General features: G+C 34.5%; 1 protein-coding gene across 6 annotated transcripts in view; it reads right to left on the bottom strand.

The window, feature by feature from the left end:
• Window positions 1-9,369: 9,369 nt before the first annotated feature.
• Window positions 9,370-21,174, bottom strand: part of ABCB7 (ATP binding cassette subfamily B member 7) — a 103,613-nt gene continuing 91,808 nt past the window's right edge. For 5 of the 6 annotated variants that reach the window (XM_069462798.1, XM_069462801.1, XM_069462799.1 and 2 more), the window contains 4 exons: window positions 18,692-18,863; window positions 15,729-15,832; window positions 13,686-13,793; window positions 9,370-9,678 (listed from right to left, as the gene is read on the bottom strand). In XM_069462798.1, the coding sequence (XP_069318899.1) occupies window positions 9,463-9,678; window positions 13,686-13,793; window positions 15,729-15,832; window positions 18,692-18,863 (600 nt within the window). In that variant the 3' untranslated portion in view covers window positions 9,370-9,462. The remainder of the gene's footprint in view (window positions 9,679-13,685; window positions 13,794-15,728; window positions 15,833-18,691; window positions 18,864-21,174) is intronic. The other variant, XM_069462803.1, reaches the window with a different exon arrangement.

The following is a 21,174-nucleotide window of genomic DNA, read 5'->3' as shown; positions in this document are numbered from 1 at the left end:
TTTTTTTTTATTTTTTTTTTTTTTTTGAGACAGAGTCTCGCTCTGTTGCCCGGGCTAGAGTGAGTGCCGTGGCGTCAGTCTAGCTCACAGCAACCTCAAACTCCTGGGCTTAAGCGATCCTACTGCCTCAGCCTCCCGAGTAGCTGGGACTACAGGCATGCGCCACCATGCCCGGCTAATTTTTTTTTGTATATATATATTTTAGTTGTCCATATAATTTCTTTCTATTTTTAGTAGAGACAGGGTCTCGCTCTTGCTCAGGCTGGTCTCGAACTCCTGACCTCGAGCGATCCACCCGCCTCGGCCTCCCAGAGTGCTAGGATTACAGGCGTGAGCCACCGCGCCCGGCCTATGCCTAATTTATTAACCATTTTATCTTGAGAGTATGTTGCATTTTGTCAAATGCTTTTTTTGCATCTATTGAAATGATTGTATGGTTTTTGTCCTTTATTCTATTAATATAGTATATTACCTTGATTGATTTTTGGATGTTAAATTAGCCTTGCATTTCTGGGACAAATAACATTTGGTCATGCTGTACAATCCTTTTAAAATGTTGTTGGATTCAGTTTGCTTGTATTTTGCTGAGGATTTCTGCATCTATATACATAAGAGATATTGCTCTGTAGTTTTCTTGTGATGTCTTTGGTTGTGGTACCAGGATAATACTGGTCTCATAGAAAGAATTGGGAAGTTCCCTCCTCTTCTATTTTTGGAAAAGTTTGTGAAGTATTGGTATTAATGCTTTTTAAAATATTTGGTAGAATTCAGTGGGAAAGCCATCTAGGCCTGGGTTTTTCTTTGTGTGATTAAATTAGTAATTTAATCTCTTTATTTGTTATAGATCTATTTGGATTGGCTATTTCTTCTTGAGTCAGTTTTGGTTGTTCATGGCTTTCTATGAATTTTCCCATTTCATCTAAGTTTTCTAAGTTGTTGGCTTACAGTTAATAGTATTCCTTTACAATCTTTTTTACTTCTGTTAAGATTGGTAGTGATGTCCCCCTTTTCATTCTTGATTTTAGTAATTTGAGCCTTCACTATTTTGTTACTGGTTAGTCTAGTTAAAAGACTTGACAATTTTGTTATGTTTCAAAAAAAAAAAACCCTCATGGTATTGTTCATTTTGTTACTGATTTTCTATTCTCTATTTCATTAGTTTATGCTCTAATATTTATTATTTATTTCCTTTGGCTTGCTTTAGGTATAGCTCTTTTTCTAGTTTCTTAAGATGGAAGTTTAGGTTATTGATTTGAGATATTTATTCTTTTAAAATATAGGCATTTACAATTGTGAACGTCCCTCTACCAACAGCTTTGGCTGCATTCCATGTTTTTCTTGTGTTTTCATTTTCATTCATCTCAGAGCATTTTCTAATTTCCCTTGTAATTTCTTCTTTGACCTTTATTTAAAGCATGCTGTTTAATTTCCATATATTTCTGAAGTCTCCAAGTTTCCTTCTATTACTGATTTCTAATTTTATTCTTACTGTGGTCAGAGAACATTTTTTGTATGATTTCAATCATTTTAAATTTATCAAGCCTTCTGAATGTGGCCTTCTGGATCCTTGAGTGGCCTTTTGACTGAATCCAAATTTTACAGAACAAATCTTTTTAATAAAGGATTATTATAATCTTTAATAAAGGGATTTGTTCTGTGAAGTTTGAATTTGGCTGAGGGGCGACACTTGGGGATCTGGAGGGCCACATGTGGCCTTGAGGCTGCAGGTTCCCCACCCTTTATTTCCTTATTGATATTCTGCCTAGTTGTTCTATCCATTATTGAAACAGGGGGCTTGAAATCTCCCACTGTTATTGTTGAATTGTCTATTTCTCTCTTCGATTCTGTTAGTTTCTGCTTTATCTATTTCAATGCTCTTAGGTGAATATGTTTAAAATTGTTATATCTTCCTGATGGATCTTTCAATCATTATAATATGTCCTCATTTCTAGTAACTTTTACTTGATTTAAAGTTTTGTCTCATATTAGTACAGTCATTCCAACTCTTTTGTGGTTAGTGTTTGTACAGTGTATCATTTTCCCCATCCTTTCACTTTCAACCTATTTGTATCTTTGAATATAAAGTGCATCTCCTATAGATAGTATCTAGTTGGACCCTGATTTTTTAAATCCGACAATCTCTGCCTTTTGACTGTTAATTTTTATTTAATATTATTGATATGGTTGGGTATACATCTATATATGTCTTCTATTTTGTTTTATTTTTCTATATGCTTCATGTCTTTTTCCCCCCTCTATTCCTCTTTTATTGCATTCTTATGTGTTATGTGGATATTTTCTAGTGTAACATTTTAATCCCTTTAATGATGTTTTAAGCATATTTTTTAGAGTTACTTTTCTTAGTGGTTGTACTAGGGCTTACAATATACATTTTAACTTACCAGAATTTACTTCAGATTTATACTAATTAGTTCCAGAGAAACATAGAAACCCTACTCCTTTCCTCTCCCTCATTTTTCATACTATTATTGTTATATGTATTATATCTACATGTTATAAACCCAACAATACATTATTATAATTATTACTTTATATGATCTTATGTCTTTTAAAAAAGGTGAGAGAAGAGCACATATGTATGCATAGTTTGTCATATTAACCTTCTTATATACCATTTCTGGCTCTCTCCATTTCTGACTATAGACTCGAGATATCATCTGGTGTCATTTCTTACTCCAAGAAAGCTTTGTTTCCACCCCGAACAAAAGAATAATATACATATTGTTTTATGTAGTTGTTTCATGCAGTCAGGAGAAGAAAGAAACATTCTATTATACTGACTTTTGTAAGTACTTACATGATTACCATTACTGGTGCTTCTTGTTTTTTCATGTGAATTTGAATTACTGTCTGGTGTCACTTGCTTTTTGCCTGAAAAATTTCCTTTGTATTTCTTGTTGTAATGCAGGTCAATTGCCAATGAATTTTCTTTTTATTTGTCTGGGAACATCTTTATTTCACCTTCATGTTTGAATGCTAGTCTTTCTGAATATTCTTGGCTGATAGTTTTTGTAAATTTCAGAAATCTGAATGTCATCACTCTGTCTTCTGGTCCTCACTATTGCCTGATGAAACTTCACCTGTTAGCCATATAGGGGTTTCCTTGTATATGAATGAGCCATTTTTTTTACTGCTTTGAAGATTTTCTCCTTCCTATCTTTAGCTTGTGACATGTGATTATGATGTGTCTGGGTGTGGATCTCATTGTTTATCTTACTGGGCATTTGTTGAGCTCCTTTGATGTGTAGATTAATGTTTTTCATCAAATTGAGATTTTTTTTTTCCATTTCTTTGAATTTTTTTGTCCTTTTCTTCCTGGTACTCTCATTATGCATATGTTGGTACACTTAATGGTGTCTCGCATTTCTGAGGTTTTCTTCATCGTTTTTTACCCCTGTTCTTCAGAACTACATACTCTCTATTGACATCTAGCTTCAAGTTCATAGATTCTTTCTTCTGCCAGCTCAAATATACTATTGAGTTCCTGTGAATTTCTTATTTCAGTTATTGTACTTTTCAACTTCAGAATTTACATTTGGAGACACACACACACTCTCTCTGTTGATAAATCTTTTGTCTGCTACATCCATCCTCTGGGATCCTTCTAAGGCAGTGTTTATTGTCTGATTTTTTTTTCCTGTGTATGGGTCACACTTTCCTGTTTCTTTGTATGTCCTGTAATTATTTTGTTGTAAACTGGACATTTTAGTTAGCATCTTACAGCAATTCTGGATTCTGATTCTCCTCCCCTGGGGCATTTGTTGTTTGCTTTGTTATTTCCCCTGCAGTGTACAGCCTGATGTTCTACCTTTTAGTTCAGCTATCTAGGGGTTGCCCCTGGGTTAGCACAAGGCATTCACTGTCCAGTAAGATTTTTACTCTTTACCATTGGTGTGTGTGTGCTTGGAGGCTGCTATCAATAGTTTAGAATTTACATTTGACCCATATTCACTAAGGATTCCTAGCTTGGAGGTTCCCTCTCTGATCATTCTAAGAGGGCACAACTTTGGACATACACACAGCCTTCCAGATTGCCTGGGATAAGTGTGATTTTATTTTTAAGGCGGTGCTCTTAGGAGTCACCCCTAGGTCAGAGAAGCTTACTGTTCAGTCAGTGTTTGGCCAAAGGTTGCCTTTAAGCTCTTGTGTCAGTGAAGCTTTTACCCAGTGTTGATGGGTCTGCATGTATTGGAAAATGCTTTCAGGTCTGCCCCATGTTCTGCTCTGAGTGTCTTGAGTGGGTGCAGTCCAGCACATGCACACAGCCTGTTTGACCCCCCGAGTTGACTGTGCCCCCAGAAGGGTTTTGATTGGCTCCCTCTTTCATTTTCTATTAAACTTCTGGTTGCTTTGCTTGTGCCAGCTCCTCCTAATTGATCTCCACCAAGATGACCATTGTTTTTGACAATACTGGTAGGGATGGAGTTCTCCTTGCTCTGTTCCAAATGAAGTCAGTTCCCACAGAAAGAGCTGCAGAGTTCTTTATCTTTATTGCATGCCTTTCTTTCCCCTTGGGCAGAACCTCTTCATCATTGAACTGGAGCTGGGGGTGGGGCTCATTTTCCTGAAGGGAAATCACCACTCTACTCATGGGCAATGGAGTGGAGCGTAAGACCTTAGTATTTACCAGTTTCCCTCTCTTTGAGTGAAACCTCCAACCTATGAATGAATGGGGTTGAAAAAATCAGGGTTCCATTATTTTCGGCCTGTGTAAGGAATAAAAAGCTTCCATTATAAGGGGGTGGGTGGGGGGAAGGCTGGGTGGCAGAAGGGATCTCCAGTCTTTTTGGCTGTGCCTGCCTGGAATAGAGTTTCTGCAACACAGGGTTGGCGGTGGATAAGAAAGGCAGAAAGGGTCAAACTGTAGGCCCAGACTGGGAGCTGAGGGAACAGGGAGCCCCTACTTACCCCTATTATCTTCACCATACCTGCCCAGAATAGAGCATCCAGGGTGGAACACTCAGGTAACACTGGGTGGGGGTGGGGGAGTATGGCACAGGTTGTTTCTCAAAGGCCACAACTCTTGCTGTGCTTATCAAGATTTAAGAGACTGTCTTGAATGAATATTTCTCCATTTCCATTTCCTATATGCCCTTAGGACAATTATCAGAGGCTTTAAATGATTGCTTTTTAAAAAACAATTTTTACCAGCTAAAGTGTTGTTTTGCCAGGGAAAGGGTCTACTGAGCTCCTTACTTTGCCATTCTGGAAGTCCCGCCCTTCAATTGATTTTTTAATATAACTTCTGAGTGGAAATGTGGTACAACAGGAGGAATGGACTGGGTGTCAGAAGCCAGGGTTTTCATCCCAACTTGATCTCTAGCAAGCTCAGTACTTCTCCTCAAGTTCAGTTTTCTCATTTGTAGAATGAGGGAATTGTATTAAATGACCCCTAAACTGCTTCCAAGTTTAAAATCTTGTAATTTTATGAAATAGAAATGGAATAGAAAGTCATCAGTGAAAAACACTCAACTGTAGCTGTGTAAGAACACAAAAAAATGAAAACAATCCACTGACGTTTTTTAACCAAAAATGTTCCAACCTGTTTTTAATTAGAACACGCACTTCATTTCCAACTCTTTCTAGCTAACCAAAATGCCAGTTTATTGCACAGTGTGCAGTAAAGACATTTCTCCACCCTTCTTAATCGTTAGAACTGAGAAACTGGGGGCAATAGAAACTTGCCTTTCAATGATTGGTCATCAAAAATATGACAGCTTAATGCTAACTGAAAGCACTATAATTTGCTACCATTTTACCCACATTATGAGCTCTGCTAACAATTACTTTCTCTCTGAAACAATTCCAAGTTTTCACCTTCTGCATATGGCTATAAGGCCATACTCCCAGAGTAACCATTAATTATCAGTACTTATTCTGAGTGCATGAATTACAAAATATTAGTTCTCCCTGGGCACTGAAGAAAAGAGTTGCTTCAATGGGATACCCATTTCTAATTACAAAGACACATTTATTTAATAACGATTATCTACACAGATTGCTATAAACAATAAAACTGTGGTAAAGGGCCTCCCCTGGCTGGGTTGTTTTAACTAACCAGTTTAACTGACTAAATACTGTCATTTACTATACAATCTACATTCAAAATCTATATACTGAAAGAAGGGAAAGAAGGAACCTTTCTATAATTTAAGAAAATTGCAATTGTAAACATAATTAAATGCTTTCAACTACTAATCTATAATAGAATATCCTGTAATAAAGCTGCCAGGTAAGAGAATTGTGAACATACACTGCCAAAAGTTGCTACTCACTGACAAATTCAGCAAGTAGGAAGGATAAGAATAAGATGGCAGTATGGACAAAGTGATCCAGAAACAGGGAATCATAGAATCTTTAAATACCTTGCCTTTAAAGCAAAATATATTTTTAAAACAATCATCTTCACAAACTGAGCGTTGTCAACATCTAAGGGAAAGACAAAATTTTTTCTTAAGATATATAAAAGGTGTAAATCCCTGTAGAGGAAAAATAAATGCATATCTTGAGCTTGTTCATGTCCAAATGCTAAGGCCTCTTTCTGATTCTCACAAGTGACCCTCAGACTTGAGCTGTTAAAAAATTTCCAAATGAGCCCATCTGCTCACCAAGATATTTCTATGTTAAGAACCTTCAGTAAGGCATCTGGCCCAGTTTTTATAATCCCAAATTACCTTGGTTTCAATTTAATTTTTGTAAACTGGGATTCCCTTAGGAATAAAGTAAAATTTTCAATCTTTAAAATAAAGGAATGTAAGAAACAAAACCCTATCACCTTGTTCGATTTTCAGAGCCTATATTCTAAAACTGTAGCTTATTCATCCTAATACATTAAAAAACATTATGTTATAACACTGATTTGGAAATTTATAAACTTTATCCTTTTGTATGAGTATGTAATATTGTAATGTAAAATTAGTATATTATAATTAAATGCCCTTTTTCTTGGCATTTCCTCTGAATCATCATAGGAGGCTTCTTTTCTTTCATCTTAATTTGTCTATATTTCCCTGTATAGAACCACCTTAATATGATGTGGTTAAGAGAAATATCTTTAAGACTCAGTTATGGCCCATACAATAACTGTTTTTCAGGCAATTTAAGTTTTTATTAGCTGAAAATAATAGTTAATGACCACAATGGCCTAGGGATCACCTGCAATCATATGAAAAGAAAATAGTTTTAGATATCTTACTGGGGAAATTATTCACACCCTGAAAACATTCCTACTCTTCTAGGACTAAAGGCTCCGCATATTACAAAATAACTTACTTTGAACACTACTATTCACACTTCAAAATGAATTACTACTGACAGTTACTTCAATCTTACCTGCTTGTTTATGCAACTAAGCTAAATCTTTTCCATCAGCATCATTGGAAATACAGAAGGAATTAACAGAGAAGCAAAATTTCTGATTAGACATTTAACCACATTTCCAGTAATGCAGCTGATTTATTCAAAGGAAGTGCTTTTTTTTCCCTCAGAAGAACAATTTCTTCAGAGTAAGAAATGTCAAAAACAAAACAAAACAAAACAAAACAAAAGCCTAACCCATTTTGCAGTTGATTATGCATCTCAGTGTTAACTTCTACTTTAAAAGCAAGATCCTACATTGCTTACTCTGGTATCAAAGACCATGAAATACTGGCTTCATGTTAATTATCAAATTGCCTTTATATAACAAAAGTGGACATCCAAGTTAGATAAGTTTAGATATCCATCCATCAATGTGAACAATACAAAACAGAAAAAAAAATCTCTTCCATATCAAATTATCATCTAAAATAACTTAAAACCATAAACCAGTAAAATAAGTACTCTAGGACCTTTTCTGAGAAACAAAACCTCAATATATATGATTATGTGGCCATTTATGAGATGCACAAATTTTCAAACCAAATGATTACTACCAAATTAAAGCAAATTCATACTGAAAAAGAGAGGAACTTTCTAAGTGAACATACACCAACATTTTAGTTATTTCTAGCAGGTAAAACTTTTTTCCCCCTGTTTTATTTTCCCAGCTAAAACTTGATTATATTGTTTGGGTTCTTCGTTGTTATGTCAGGCTTAAAGAAACTCATCAAATTACTAAAAAGGAAGGTAAGACCTTGTAACAAAGCGATTCTGAAGCGTCAACACAGATTAAGAGTCCTGATCATCTAAAAGGGTATATATATATGTAATAACCTCCTAATTACCCAAAGGTCTTTAATGCTTTTTTAAGTGGACATTGATTTATACACGTGTGAGCATGTGCATGTACAACATCCCATTTACTTGTTTCTTTGTATAACTTTAGATAGCAAAAGCAGTGAATTTAAGATAGAAATAGAAAAAGACATTAACTTCCTAAGCTTTTTAGATCCCTCCCAGTATAGAAACTCTCAAATTACATCAGGGTTTGTAAGTCTTTGAAGAAAAATGTGGCCAGACACGACAGCTCATGCCTATAATTCCAGCACTTTGGGAGGCCACAGTGGGAGGATCACTTGAGGCCAGGAGTTTGAGACCAGCCTGGGCAACATAGACCTCATCTCTACAAAAAAAATTTTAAAAATTAGCTGGGTGTAGGGGCACACACCTGCAGTCCCAGATACTTGGGAGGCTGTGGCAGGAGGATCACTTGAGCCCAGGAGTTCGAGGTTCCAGCCTGGGCAACAGAGTGAGACCCTGTCTCTAACATAACATAACATAAAAAATAAAAGAAAATAAAGAAAATGTATAAATTTTGGTCCAAAACAAAAACAATGCCTCATTTTGGTGGAAACATAAAATTCCAGTCACTAGATGATAGTTATGGTGCTGCTTAATGATGAAGAATATTCTGCATACCAACATGACAGTTAAGATTTTTCCTCTAAAAAGTACACAGTTGCAAATACTTCAAAAATTCTAAGTATATGTATCTATCAAGTAAGACACTGAATTATAAATGTATGTCTATTTCTGACATGTTCTAACTTTAAATGTGTTTATAAATTCATTTTAACATCAATAAAGTATTTCACTTGGAGGGAGGAGGGAAAAGAAACAATGAACCTACACTATGCTCTTTTTCTTTAGGAAACATTTTCCCTCTAAATTGTTGAGATAAAGGAGGTTTTACCAACTACAAAAATTTGAAAACCAATCTGATTTATCTGGTTATGGATATCAAAGGAACATTAGGCCTCAAAAAGGGTAATGCTAACAAAAATTATGCATTGAGCACAACCAGGGCAATAACAAGAAAATAATTTGGGGAAAATACAGATACCACATTAAATAGCTTATGAAAGATGTAAAACTCAAATCCATTCTTAAGAAAATCTCATCTAAAAGAAGGACTGTAGAAAATGGGAATGTATGATTTTTTTAATAAACAATTATGCTTCAGTGCAAATGTATAGTCCAAAACAAACAAAACAACAAAAAAAGAAAAACGTCTCATGTGACTTAGCAGGAACAGTTTCCACAGCCTTTCACACTGTTGATAATTTCTTCTTGTAGTTTCTTCCTTTCTTCCTCTCTGGACACATTTTCTTTCTTTGCAACCCATTTGGGGTTATCATGGTTCTGCAAACGGCTACTCTGAGTATGCCACATTTCTGAATAGATACTGCCAAGGTTAGCAAGCAAGCCATGGTGGGTACCACGTTCAGCTACCTTACCCTAAAAAACAAACATACACAAAGGTCATTGAACTAGCATAATAACTGAAAATACATAATACTTTCTAACTAAGAATTCTGAAGGATTTGCATTCATTAAAATACCTCTCCCAAGTCCTCATCCATAGTATAAGTGGGAAAAACTTAGGTAGGAATGTTTTCTTCACTGTTGATCTACCCAGTCCCAGTGAACAAACAAAAAACTATGAAATTTCTAATAAACACCATTTTACTTAAAGGAAATGAAATTTTAATGTTTTATTTTTAATTCTGGAGGGCAGAAAGGGAAAGTTAAAGGTATACAAAGGTGATATTTTCTGTAATCTGCAAATATTCAAATCAAAAGCACTGTTATTTATACAGGGATTTAAAAATAATATCCTGAAATCCTTATGTGTACTTTGAAATAAAAAAGATTTCATGAAATAAAAAAGATTTCATGAAAACGAGAAGTTTACTTCTTCCAGTAGCTATTTTTGTTAACAATGGTTATTAAACTTAACACTGCACAGATTTGGTATAGATTCCAAACTCTGATCTACAATTAATTTGTCTCTTGACAGCTATTGTTAAACATGCTGGGAGAAAAAAGGAATTTTGTCACTTTTACTGGTACTCCTGGTGATAGGACTTTTACAATATACCCTCAAGCAAAATAACTAAAATTTGTCCATGCCCAAGTCTGAGCATTTACATGTAAGGTTATACTGCTATTTCTTGATTTATTAATTTTTTTTTGAGACAGAGTCTCATTCTGTTGCCCAGGTTAGAGTGCCATGGCATCAGCCGAGCTTACAGCAACCTCAAACTCCTGGGCTCAAGCAATCCTCTTGCCTCAGCCTCCTGAGTAGCTGAGACTACAGGCATGCACCACCATGCCTGGCTAATTTTTTCCATATATATTTTTAGTTGCCCATATAATTTCTTTCTATTTTTAGTAGAGATGGCGTCTCGCTCTTGCTCAGGCTGGTCTAGAACTCCTGAGCTCAAACGATCCACCCACCTCGGCCTCTCAGAGTGCTAGGATTACAGGCGTGAGCCACCACGCCCTGCCTATTTCTTGATTTATTAATTTCTGGCATCATCTACTGACTTCATATTGTGGAAGATGGAGACTCAGCACTTATACTACCCACATTCCCACTGCTCCATTCTTCACTTTCCTAATAACATCAGTTATATCACATATTTTGGTTCAGTGTTTACCTTATTATGACTAGGTAAGTATTTCCTGCTGAGCCAAGTATATACTAGGATTTTATACATATTTTCTTATATAGTTTGACTTAGTAACTGTCTTGTTTTTTCATTTGCTTGTTTTTCTATGTCAATACTGGAAATCTCTCCAAAGTTTATTGGAGAATTATAAAATCCTTCTTAATACAATTTTTTTCATAATCAACTATATTAGGTAATCGTTTAGTTCATTTCCCCCTGCTCCCTGGAGATATTGCTCTCAGAGCTTTTAGGTTCTTTTTTATATCCTTAATTCTGAAATTTTATGATAATGAGCCTTGGTGTAGTTTTTTCTTTTCCTTTCCATTCATTGTGGTGGGTACTTGGTAGGCCCTTTCAATCTGGAAACTCTTGCTCTGAAGTTCTGGACACTTTTTTGGTATTATATTATTCATTTGATAATTTCCTTTCCTCTTTTTTGTCCTCCATAGAACTAACATTAGTCAGACCTTAGACCTCATAGACCAGGGTGGGGAACCTGTGGCATTCTAGGTCCTCAAGCGCAGCCTTTTGACTGAATCTAAATTTTATAGAACAAATCCTTTTATTTTGATTAATACACTTTTGTTCATCTTTTATATTTTTTAAATTAATGTATTTACGATACCAAAGAATAAAATAAGTTTCAACTAAATAATCCTCCCAGGTTGATGGGCACAATTAGAACATTAGTAAGCCATAAGGGCTAAATTGACGGCTGCTGTGCTTATGATTTAGTTCTAACTGCCCCCACCTGACTGGCGCCACTACCGCACGAGGCTGATTGGCAAGAGTTTATGGGGGTCGGGTACACCAGTCTGTCATCAGCTTTTGACAACGGTGCACTATGTTTCTGTTTGAAGTGGAATTTGTGAATAGCTGCACAGCTTGACAGTATTTTTTAATTCTGTCTGCTTAACAATCCATCATGTTGAAGAAGACCAAGAGAATGCTGAAGGAAGAAAATAGATTTTTTAATGAGGATTGAGAATTGCAATATTATCTTGTTTCTGCTAAAGATAAGATGATTTGGTTGCTTTGTGATACTGCAATATCAACATTAAAGAAACTGAATGCTCATCAACATTATAACACTCATAAGGACCACAAATATTTCAAATTAGAGGGAGAGGCGCAAAAGGTTGTACTGCAGAAATTAAAAGGTGAAAAGTACAATCAAACACAATTCTTTCAAGCAGCAAAAAGACCTGGAAATAATGCCACTGAGACAACTTATAAAGTAGTTTATATACTCGGGTAAAAAGGGAAGCCATTCAGTGATGTAGAAATTGTGAAGGAATGCATTGTTGAAGGTGTAGGATGCTTAGACCCCAATAACGTTTCAAAAGACTAAAACTGCCTCTTTCAAGGAAAACCACAACTACTCAGCAGTATGAATTAGCCTTCAACGTAACAAAAGGTCACGTTAGTTTCACTAGGCAATGAAAATCTGTGATCTTCACAATCAAGTGACTACAGAACCATCAAATTATAAACATAAAGAGATTTTAGTTTAGATACAGGTGCTACGATCATTAATAATTTAGTTCCAATTATAATCCAAAACCCAGGTGGCAATGATGTGATATAACTGTATAGATACTATGGACATCATGGCATGAGGCAGGTAAGTATGTGCCTGCTAAAGTATTTTGACATTTTATACTTGTTTTCAAGCTCTAACTATATGACTGCATAGAATTGAAAAGCTTAATAAAAAGCACAAAGCAGATTTTACTTCTGATTCATGAATATCAATGATATAATAAGGTATATTTACAAAATTTCCCATTTAAGACATTCTGGTACAATCATACTGGAAAAATCAGTTTATTTTCTAATGAATGTAAACATTTATGAAAAAACCAACAGAAAGGCCTAGAGTCACAAGTGTACATGTAACTTAGAAAGGAAACAGTATTACACCACAGCACTGAATACCCTACAAGAAATTTTAGTGGAGTGAAAAAGTCTCTCTCAATAACTAAATATATAGCCGGTACTTGAGAATGCTGCTTCTCTCTGAACTTTCAGTATGCAGGCTTTCAAAATGATAAAGAATCGAAGATGTACTTATTAGAAGGGAAGATAATCAGAGAAAAGGCTAAATGCAAGGTGGAAAACTGAAGAATATTAGAAATAATCAAGTACTAGGGGGTGGGGAGAAGAGGTCCTTATAGAGAGGAGAAAAGGAAAATTATTACAATTTTCAAATCTATCAATCACAGTAGTGGTCTGGTTTGTTCAGAACATTTAGACAGTACACTCATACAGTAGTTCCCTTAGAAGAGATGAAGTGGGCTGTCTTTTTTCTTACTTTCTCCATAAGGAAAAACAAAATAAAAATGGCCTTGTTTGAAAATGACTGCTTTATTTTATGGTAATTTTCCTTTAGACATCAAAGGGTGTGTGGAGGTATTACAAAAATGAAAATAAATAATATAGCAAAGACATTGAGCAAAGATTCTATTCAGAGCAAAAATGAATGCAGAAAAATTATATATATATCTCCTTGAAAACCTGCTTCTATCATGAAGATTTAATGCTTTCATGATCAAACTTTTCCTTGTAGTACTTTAATAGAAAGTGAATTAATACAGTTTATTCCTTCTTGGAAGTGATATGCATTATTTCTAATCAAAAGGGGCTAAAACCAGAATGTTTATCAGGATTCAATCTCATCTACAGAACACAAATTCTGTATATTTTATTAGAAACGGTATTTAGGTTTCTTGTATCTATAACAATTTCCAATGCTCCTGAAATACTAAACTTTAAAATTAAATCTCTTACCTGGTCCAAGACAATGATTTCATCTGCATCAACCACTGTTGACAATCTGTGTGCAATGAAAATAGAAGTTCTGTGTTTGACCACATCCCTCATAGCACTAAGAATAGTCTACAAGTTTGACAAGAAAAACAGGAGAAAAAAAAAAAAGAACTACTCATTAGGTAAATGTAAATTAAAATGTCAATTAATCTTTTATTATGTAAACTTTGTATCAGTATCAAATATTTGACTTAATATGATAATTATTAAAAAGAGGAGGACAAAATCAAGAAAAAGAGTCAAATATGACCACACGATCATGGGAAAAAATTCTTTAAGATAGGTGGTAACATTCACTCTAAATTACAAAGTCTAGGAGAAGGTAGATATTTTTTGTACTTTAAAACAAATAAACAATTCCAGTGATACCAGGAGCATAGCCAGATATGATGTTTATGAGTGAGAACAAAACTAAAATGACGAGAGACTCAAGCGATAGCACTCAGAGAAATTCAAAATAATCCAAAGAGGGAGAAGGATACAGGAACATTTGCTTTCCCTTAGTTCAAACTCAGAGGACAAATACAATGGCTATTTTTAACATGAGGAAATCTCTTTTTCAAAAGCATTGATTTCTTAATGCATCCTGAAAAATACATTTTGTTTACACCTGTAAAGCATAAGAGAGTTGTATATATATTCAGCTATACTTGGAAACCTGGGTCTAAGTACAGCTAGCTAGATGGAAATAGCAGCGTGGGGGATGGGAATACAACCAATGGCTTCCTACAGATATTTCTAAACATTTTATTTATTAAAGGTATAAGATTGCCAAGAGTAGAAGACCTTATATTTTACTAGAGCAGACTGATAATCAAGTACAGGGCCAATCCTAAGAAAAACCATGATGTTTATGGGGACTCCCTTTCTTTACCCTTAAGAACTTAAACTCTGACATCCTACTGAGGACTTTGGACCTTTTAAAAAGGCCCATTAAAATTGACCAAATTTTCTGGTAATTCCTTCCCTTGGGGGTTCTATGCTGGCTCTTAATGGCTTATGCTCTGACATAATAAAGCTATGTGACTCAAATGATAACTGTTAGTAGGACTTTTAATTTGTGGTAATATGACACATTTTAGGTACAAAGTTCTTGTAAGCATGTTCCTACTTTTCCTATGACTCGGGCTGGTCCTGCATAAAGTTCACTTTAAATATAAGAAATCCTCGTGCTAATCAATTTACTTCAAAATTAAATTGTTTTAAATATGTTGATCAAATAATGTGTCCTGAGACTTAACTCCATATGCAAATATTATGTCATATACCCTTTAAAGCCAAATTAGGCCTATTCTTCAATACCAGGTTTATACAATGTATTAAATTAAAAGGTAGGTGACTGAAGGCATTGACAAAATCTGACTATCTTCAGTTCTAGATTAAGGGGATTTGTTTATAAAATTGTCATTGTTGTTGAGACTTTTATATGTAATATAAAGATATTGTTATGAAGTCTAATGTAGTTGCTGGGTTAGTGTCATGAAGTCAGTGTCACAACAGTTTGGTGTCTCACACTTCCTGTGGAATGCATACAAACTGATACCAGTACTGCAGATTGTATGCCTGATTTGCACCTCTGTGAGTTGCTCCATGATAAGTGAAAGGCTTTCTGGTGTGTACTGTGTCACAAGTGTCACAATCACTTACATGACTTGTTTTAGTGAGTGTTAAGTGGCAACAGGAGAGAGAATAAAAAAAACCTCCTTCCTCTGTCAGCACATTAGGCAATTCCTTTGCAAGATACAAGGGTAATACAATAACAGCATAAGGTATCACATAGTTCCAAAAGGAACCATATTTGCAAATGGACTTAACATTATGATATCTAGTTCAATGCAACCTGGCATTCTTAACCATCATCACTTGGCCTATGGGGAAAAAGGGCTAGGCATTTTGCTTCAATGAACTTCAATAGGAGGTGCTAAAGAGCAAAATACCATTTTACTAAAACTTTCAAGGAAAAAGTTAAACATTAAAGAGCTTTATATTTTCATTATCATTTACCTCTTCAGTAATTGAATCTAATGATGAAGTAGCTTCATCATAGAGTATGACTGGGGGGTCCTTCAAAATGGCTCTTGCAATTGCTACTCTTTGTTTTTCTCCTCCTGGTAAAGAAAAATTTTAGTTTAAGTAAGCATAGTGTAGACATATTTTGTTTCTAGAGTTTCCATTGATTATAACCACCAACTAAAACCTTCAACATTTACCTATACTCCTGATCACTGTTCATTTTACCGAGTTGTAGAGTCTAAGTTCATATATGATATCCTTTGACAAATTAAATTCCCTGGAACATACATGCAATACTGAATTTTGACTTCGAGGCAGGCGAAAGAATGAGAACAAGACAGGGAGGTAACAACTTTGATTCCACAATTATTCTTCTGACCAGAAGTATGCTCATTACATATGTTACTTTATATTACAGATAATTTTCAATAAACAGCAATCTCAGACAGAAAAATTTCAATGTAAAGGCATTGACAATGCCAAAAACAAATTCAATATCTGAACCCTGAAAACCTGAAGATATGAAACTATGAATATCTAAATTTATATCTTAACATAAAAAAATACCATTCACCTAGTATTCTCAAGGATTTTTTGGTTTTTTTGACAGAAAGCTATTATTTTCACAGAATTCTTCAAAGTTAAGGGTATATACTAGATACCTCTTATTTCCCATTAGTTATTTGTTATAGGTCTCTAGCATAACAGATTTTTTTTAAGAGATAAGGTCCCCCTCTGTCACCCAGGCTAGAGTGCAGTGGCATGATCATAGCTCACTGTAGCCTTGAATTCCTGGGCTCAAGCGATCCTCCTATCTCAGCCTCCTAAGTAGCTAGGACTACAGGCATGTGCCATCACACCCAGCTCAGATTTTTAAAGTAGAAAGGAAACATAGGCCCAGAAAGGTTAAGTGATTTACTCAAGGTCACAGAGCAAGTTCCAGCAAAATCTGAACTAGACCTGTCTCAGTCCAATGCTCTTCCTATCATAATGTACATGCCCACATTTATTCCTAAATACAAGAATAAATATTTAGGAAATATTTCTTAAACAGTGAAAATATTTAGTGAAATATAAAGAAATCTTTCTTTCATCACTAGGATTTCTGTAAGTCTAAGTTCATTAATCTTACATAGAAGTATAGTTGGTAGTATAGGAAATGGTACTTTGAATATGCCCCTTTTGGCTTCTTTTCTTGTCTGTTATACATTAATTTTACCAATTTCTGAAAAAAACTTGTATTTTTCAGCTTCAGTAACCTCTTCAGGAAACAAGCTCTACCTGTTGATTATCTGTTATATTAAGCATTATTTTATTTGTACTTGTTCCACAATTATTATCTTCAACCTGTAAAGGGGGCTCCCTATGTCTAATATTAGTAAGTTCATATTCAAGCTAGCCATATCCTTCCCTATCTCCGAAGATCAAAACTCTCTTATCAAAGTATCATAAGAACTATCTTCCCACTCACCTATCAACACAGTAGCAGAAAGCTCCCCAAAGAAGTAGATACTCAAAAGAAGGATTAGTTTTTACATGCCTCTCAAATTTCAAGTGGAAACCAACTCAGTTTTAATTCTGTGCAATAGTATTTTGAAACTTGGAAAAGAAACGTCTGTTTATTCTCTAACATAATTATTAGCATGGATTCTAAATAATAAGTCGCTCATTTTCAGAGGTTTAGCTGTTAGGTAAATGTGTATTAAGTAAGAATAAAATATCTTTATCCATTCCTACCCCCACAGGCATGCAGAGAGGAGAAAAAAGATTAGAAAATGGAATATGACATAGCTGGCTGAGGCAATGTCATATATTGAGAGGGCTAGTCTATATTACATAATAAACTGGAGATCATCAGAATTAGCCAAATGAACACATAATTGGGAGATGAGTTAATTGGAAACTACCACCAACTAAGAGCAATAAAGTGTAAAGGTGGACTGGAGTGACACAGGCATCTTATATTACCAGATAATGACCAAATAACTACCACAAATCAACTAAACTGGAAAATAATCTTTGCTTAGGATTTTCTAAACCTAGACCAAAACTTTCTAATAGGCTGCAAATTACTTGAGAGGAGGCCTGTTTATCTTTCATCTTTTTAATTATCAAATCATTTGGCATAGTAGCTTTTACACAGTATGTATCTAATAAATGTGAATAAATGAAGCCAGTTTGTGATGAAGAGGAATGAAGGGGATCCTTAAAATTCACACAGAGTATTCTTCACTCTATTTTTGCCTTACCCCTACCCCTAATCTATACAATTTCTCCCCATACTAAACTAGCTATCATTATACTTCTGAAATCCAAATAGTTTGGGGCAAAGAAATATTTTTATAGAGCCTCCAAAAAAATCCAAAGTCATTTTAGGGTAATTCATTCTTAAACCTAGCAATCTCATAATTAAACACTTAAATAGAAATGTATAAGCCCCCAAATTTCCTTGACCACTGAATCAACAAGGACATGAAACTGAAGTTGGCTATAAGGAAAGTATAGCAGGTAACAGGATCAAGTGTAAAGAGGTCTAAAGTATTGGAGACATTCCCTAATGATCTAGGAAGTTATGATGACAAATACACTATTCACTATCAAGTTACTTCTCCCCACTATTACCACTTTCCCAGGTGAAGAATGATCTTGGCTTTCGTTTAATATGAAGATCATGGATAATAAGTTAACATTGATTTGAGCATATATTGATAACTTAATATCAAGCACCTACAGTGTCTGCAGCTAAAAAAAGAGACTTGTATGACTTGAGAACAGTTACTTCTATGATGTTGCATTGTTGACAGTAAGGGGTAGGAGATTAGGAACCCCATCAAATGCGACTAGATGAACACTAGGTTTGAACTCTGTTGTTACATTTTCTTAAAAATGGTTTTTACAAATTAGAGTTTGAAAGGAGTATAGAAGTGAGGAGAAGGTCTAAAATCTTTGATCACCTGAAAGCTTGAGTCCTCGTTCGCCGACTTGGGTGTCATATCCATGTGGCATTCGAAGAATTGCATCATGAAGTCCAGCTAATTTTGCCACTGCATGTACTTCCTCAGGTGAAGCACTGATGTTCCCATATAAGAGGTTGTAGTAAATAGTATTATGGAAGAGGACAGCATCCTGAGGCAAATATGTATATATATATATATATGTGTGTGTGTGTGTATACACACACACACACACACATACACACACATACACACATGTATATGTATTTCATCATAAAAAATTCAAATAGTAAAGACACAAAGGCATAAAGAGTAAAACATGACAGCCCCTTCCATCACTGCTCATCTCTGCAATTCCATTTCCCTTCCTAGAACTAATCACCATAAGTAATTTGTTATGCATCATTCCAGACTTTTTTCTATGTGTTTATATGTCTAAACATATGCTTCTTTCCCCCAATACAAGCGGGGCCATTCTATACATATTATTTTGCAAATTGCTTTTGTACTTAACATATCCTGGAGATTGTCTATGTCAGTAACAGAAACATACCTCATTCTTTTTAACAGCTATATATTCCATACTATGGATATGCCATAATTTATTTATCCATTCCCCTATTGATAGACATTAATGTGACTTCCACATTTTTGCTGTTAATGCTACAATGTTGGGATAAAACATTATATATATGACTTTGCACACCCATACATTTCTGCAAGGATTCCTAGAAGTAAATTGATGAGTTAAAAGGTGAGCATAAATTTATCTTTTGATAGTGTTGCCCAACTGTCTTCCAAAAATGCTCTATCAGCAACCAATAATGTGCGAGTACACTGTAACCAATAGTATTAATATATGAGGGTGCTAGTTCCTCATCTCAGCAACCCTGGATATTGATAATTTTTAGTCGTTGCTACTTTTAGGAAAGAAATGTACTTTTTGTTAAATTAGCATTTCCCTAATTACTAACAAGGTTTGTATATGTTTTCCTATGTTTCTAAGAAGCTTTGACATTATACTTAAAACACAGAAAATAAAAAATACATGATATATACACACAAACACACACACAGAGACAGTACACTGTAAGTATTCATTGGATATTTCAACTTAGTCTGACATGGCACACTAAAGCTAGTCTACTTAAAGTGAGCATCACTCATTTTTCTTTCAGTCTCTAAACGGTTGTAAGTAAGGTGAAATAAAATGACTCCATTAGTTCACATTAACCAGGATATCCAATTAATTAAAATCTTGTTTAACATCATAATCAGACCCAGAATTTCAGATATTATTTCAAATAATATTTAAATCATTTAAATACCTACTATTAATATAAAAAATTTCTCATATTGAGATAGTACTTAAACTCAATAAGCTCATTCTATAAATACAAACTACTTATTTTTAAATATTCTATATTCAGAAAAAAGTTAGCAAAAATAAAGTAAAATAAAAATTAAATACTGGACTTTTTCATGATTTTCACTAAATAGACTTTAGCTATTCTTGTCACAAAAATGGGTAACTGTGAAATGACAGATATGTTAATTTGCTTCACTATAGTAACCATTTTACTATTTATATGTATCTCATAACATGTATACCTTAAATATATATAATATTTATATATTTTAAAAATTAAATAATCTATAATATTATCCTCCAGCAATAACCACTATTAACATTTTGGTATATTTTCTCCTATCTTTTTTCTACTTAAATGCATTTATTTAGTATTATAAAATTAGGATATTATATTTTATGGGTATCCTCTTTTTCAATAAACTTTGTGTATTTTTCATAATACTCAATATTCTTTAAAAACATTTATAAATGGCTGCATGACATTTGATCCTATGATGATAATTTAATCTATTTATTGTTAGACATTTATATTGTTTCCAAATTTTGCTATTATAAATAATGCTGTAATGAATATCTTGGCATATAAAGACTTGTTGACATCTCTGTTCATTTCTTAACTAAAATTTCCTACAGGCAGAATTATCGGAATAAAGGGTATGATATTTTTCAGGCACCTGATACAAACTGCCAATTTGCTTGTCAGGAAAGCTGTATACTTTCACCAGCAAAACAACAGACTGTTTTACACAGCCTTGCCCAAGTTGGATATTGTGAATTTCAAAATCCTTGCCAATCTGTTAAGTGAAAAATGGTATCCTATTGTTGATTTAATTTATATTGCTAGGGCCTCCAATATAAGGATGAGCATCTTCTCTTTTGTTTACTGATCATGTATATTTTTCCTTTGGTAATGTTTTATTTCTCAAAAGAATGAGGGGCCGGGCGTGGTGGCTCACGCCTGTAATCCTAGCACTCTGGAAGGCCGAGGTGGGCAGATTGTTTGAGCTCAGGAGTTCGAGACCAGCCTGAGCAAGAGCGAGACCCCATCTCTACTAAAAATAGAAAGAAATTATATGGACAGCTAAAAATATATATAGAAAAAATTAGCCGG

This window comes from Eulemur rufifrons, chromosome 30 (assembly GCF_041146395.1).
Source record: "Eulemur rufifrons isolate Redbay chromosome 30, OSU_ERuf_1, whole genome shotgun sequence".
Lineage (NCBI taxonomy): Eukaryota > Metazoa > Chordata > Mammalia > Primates > Lemuridae > Eulemur > Eulemur rufifrons.
The sequence above is the reverse complement of the archived record's forward strand: the minus strand, read 5'-3'. Positions and strand labels throughout refer to the sequence as shown.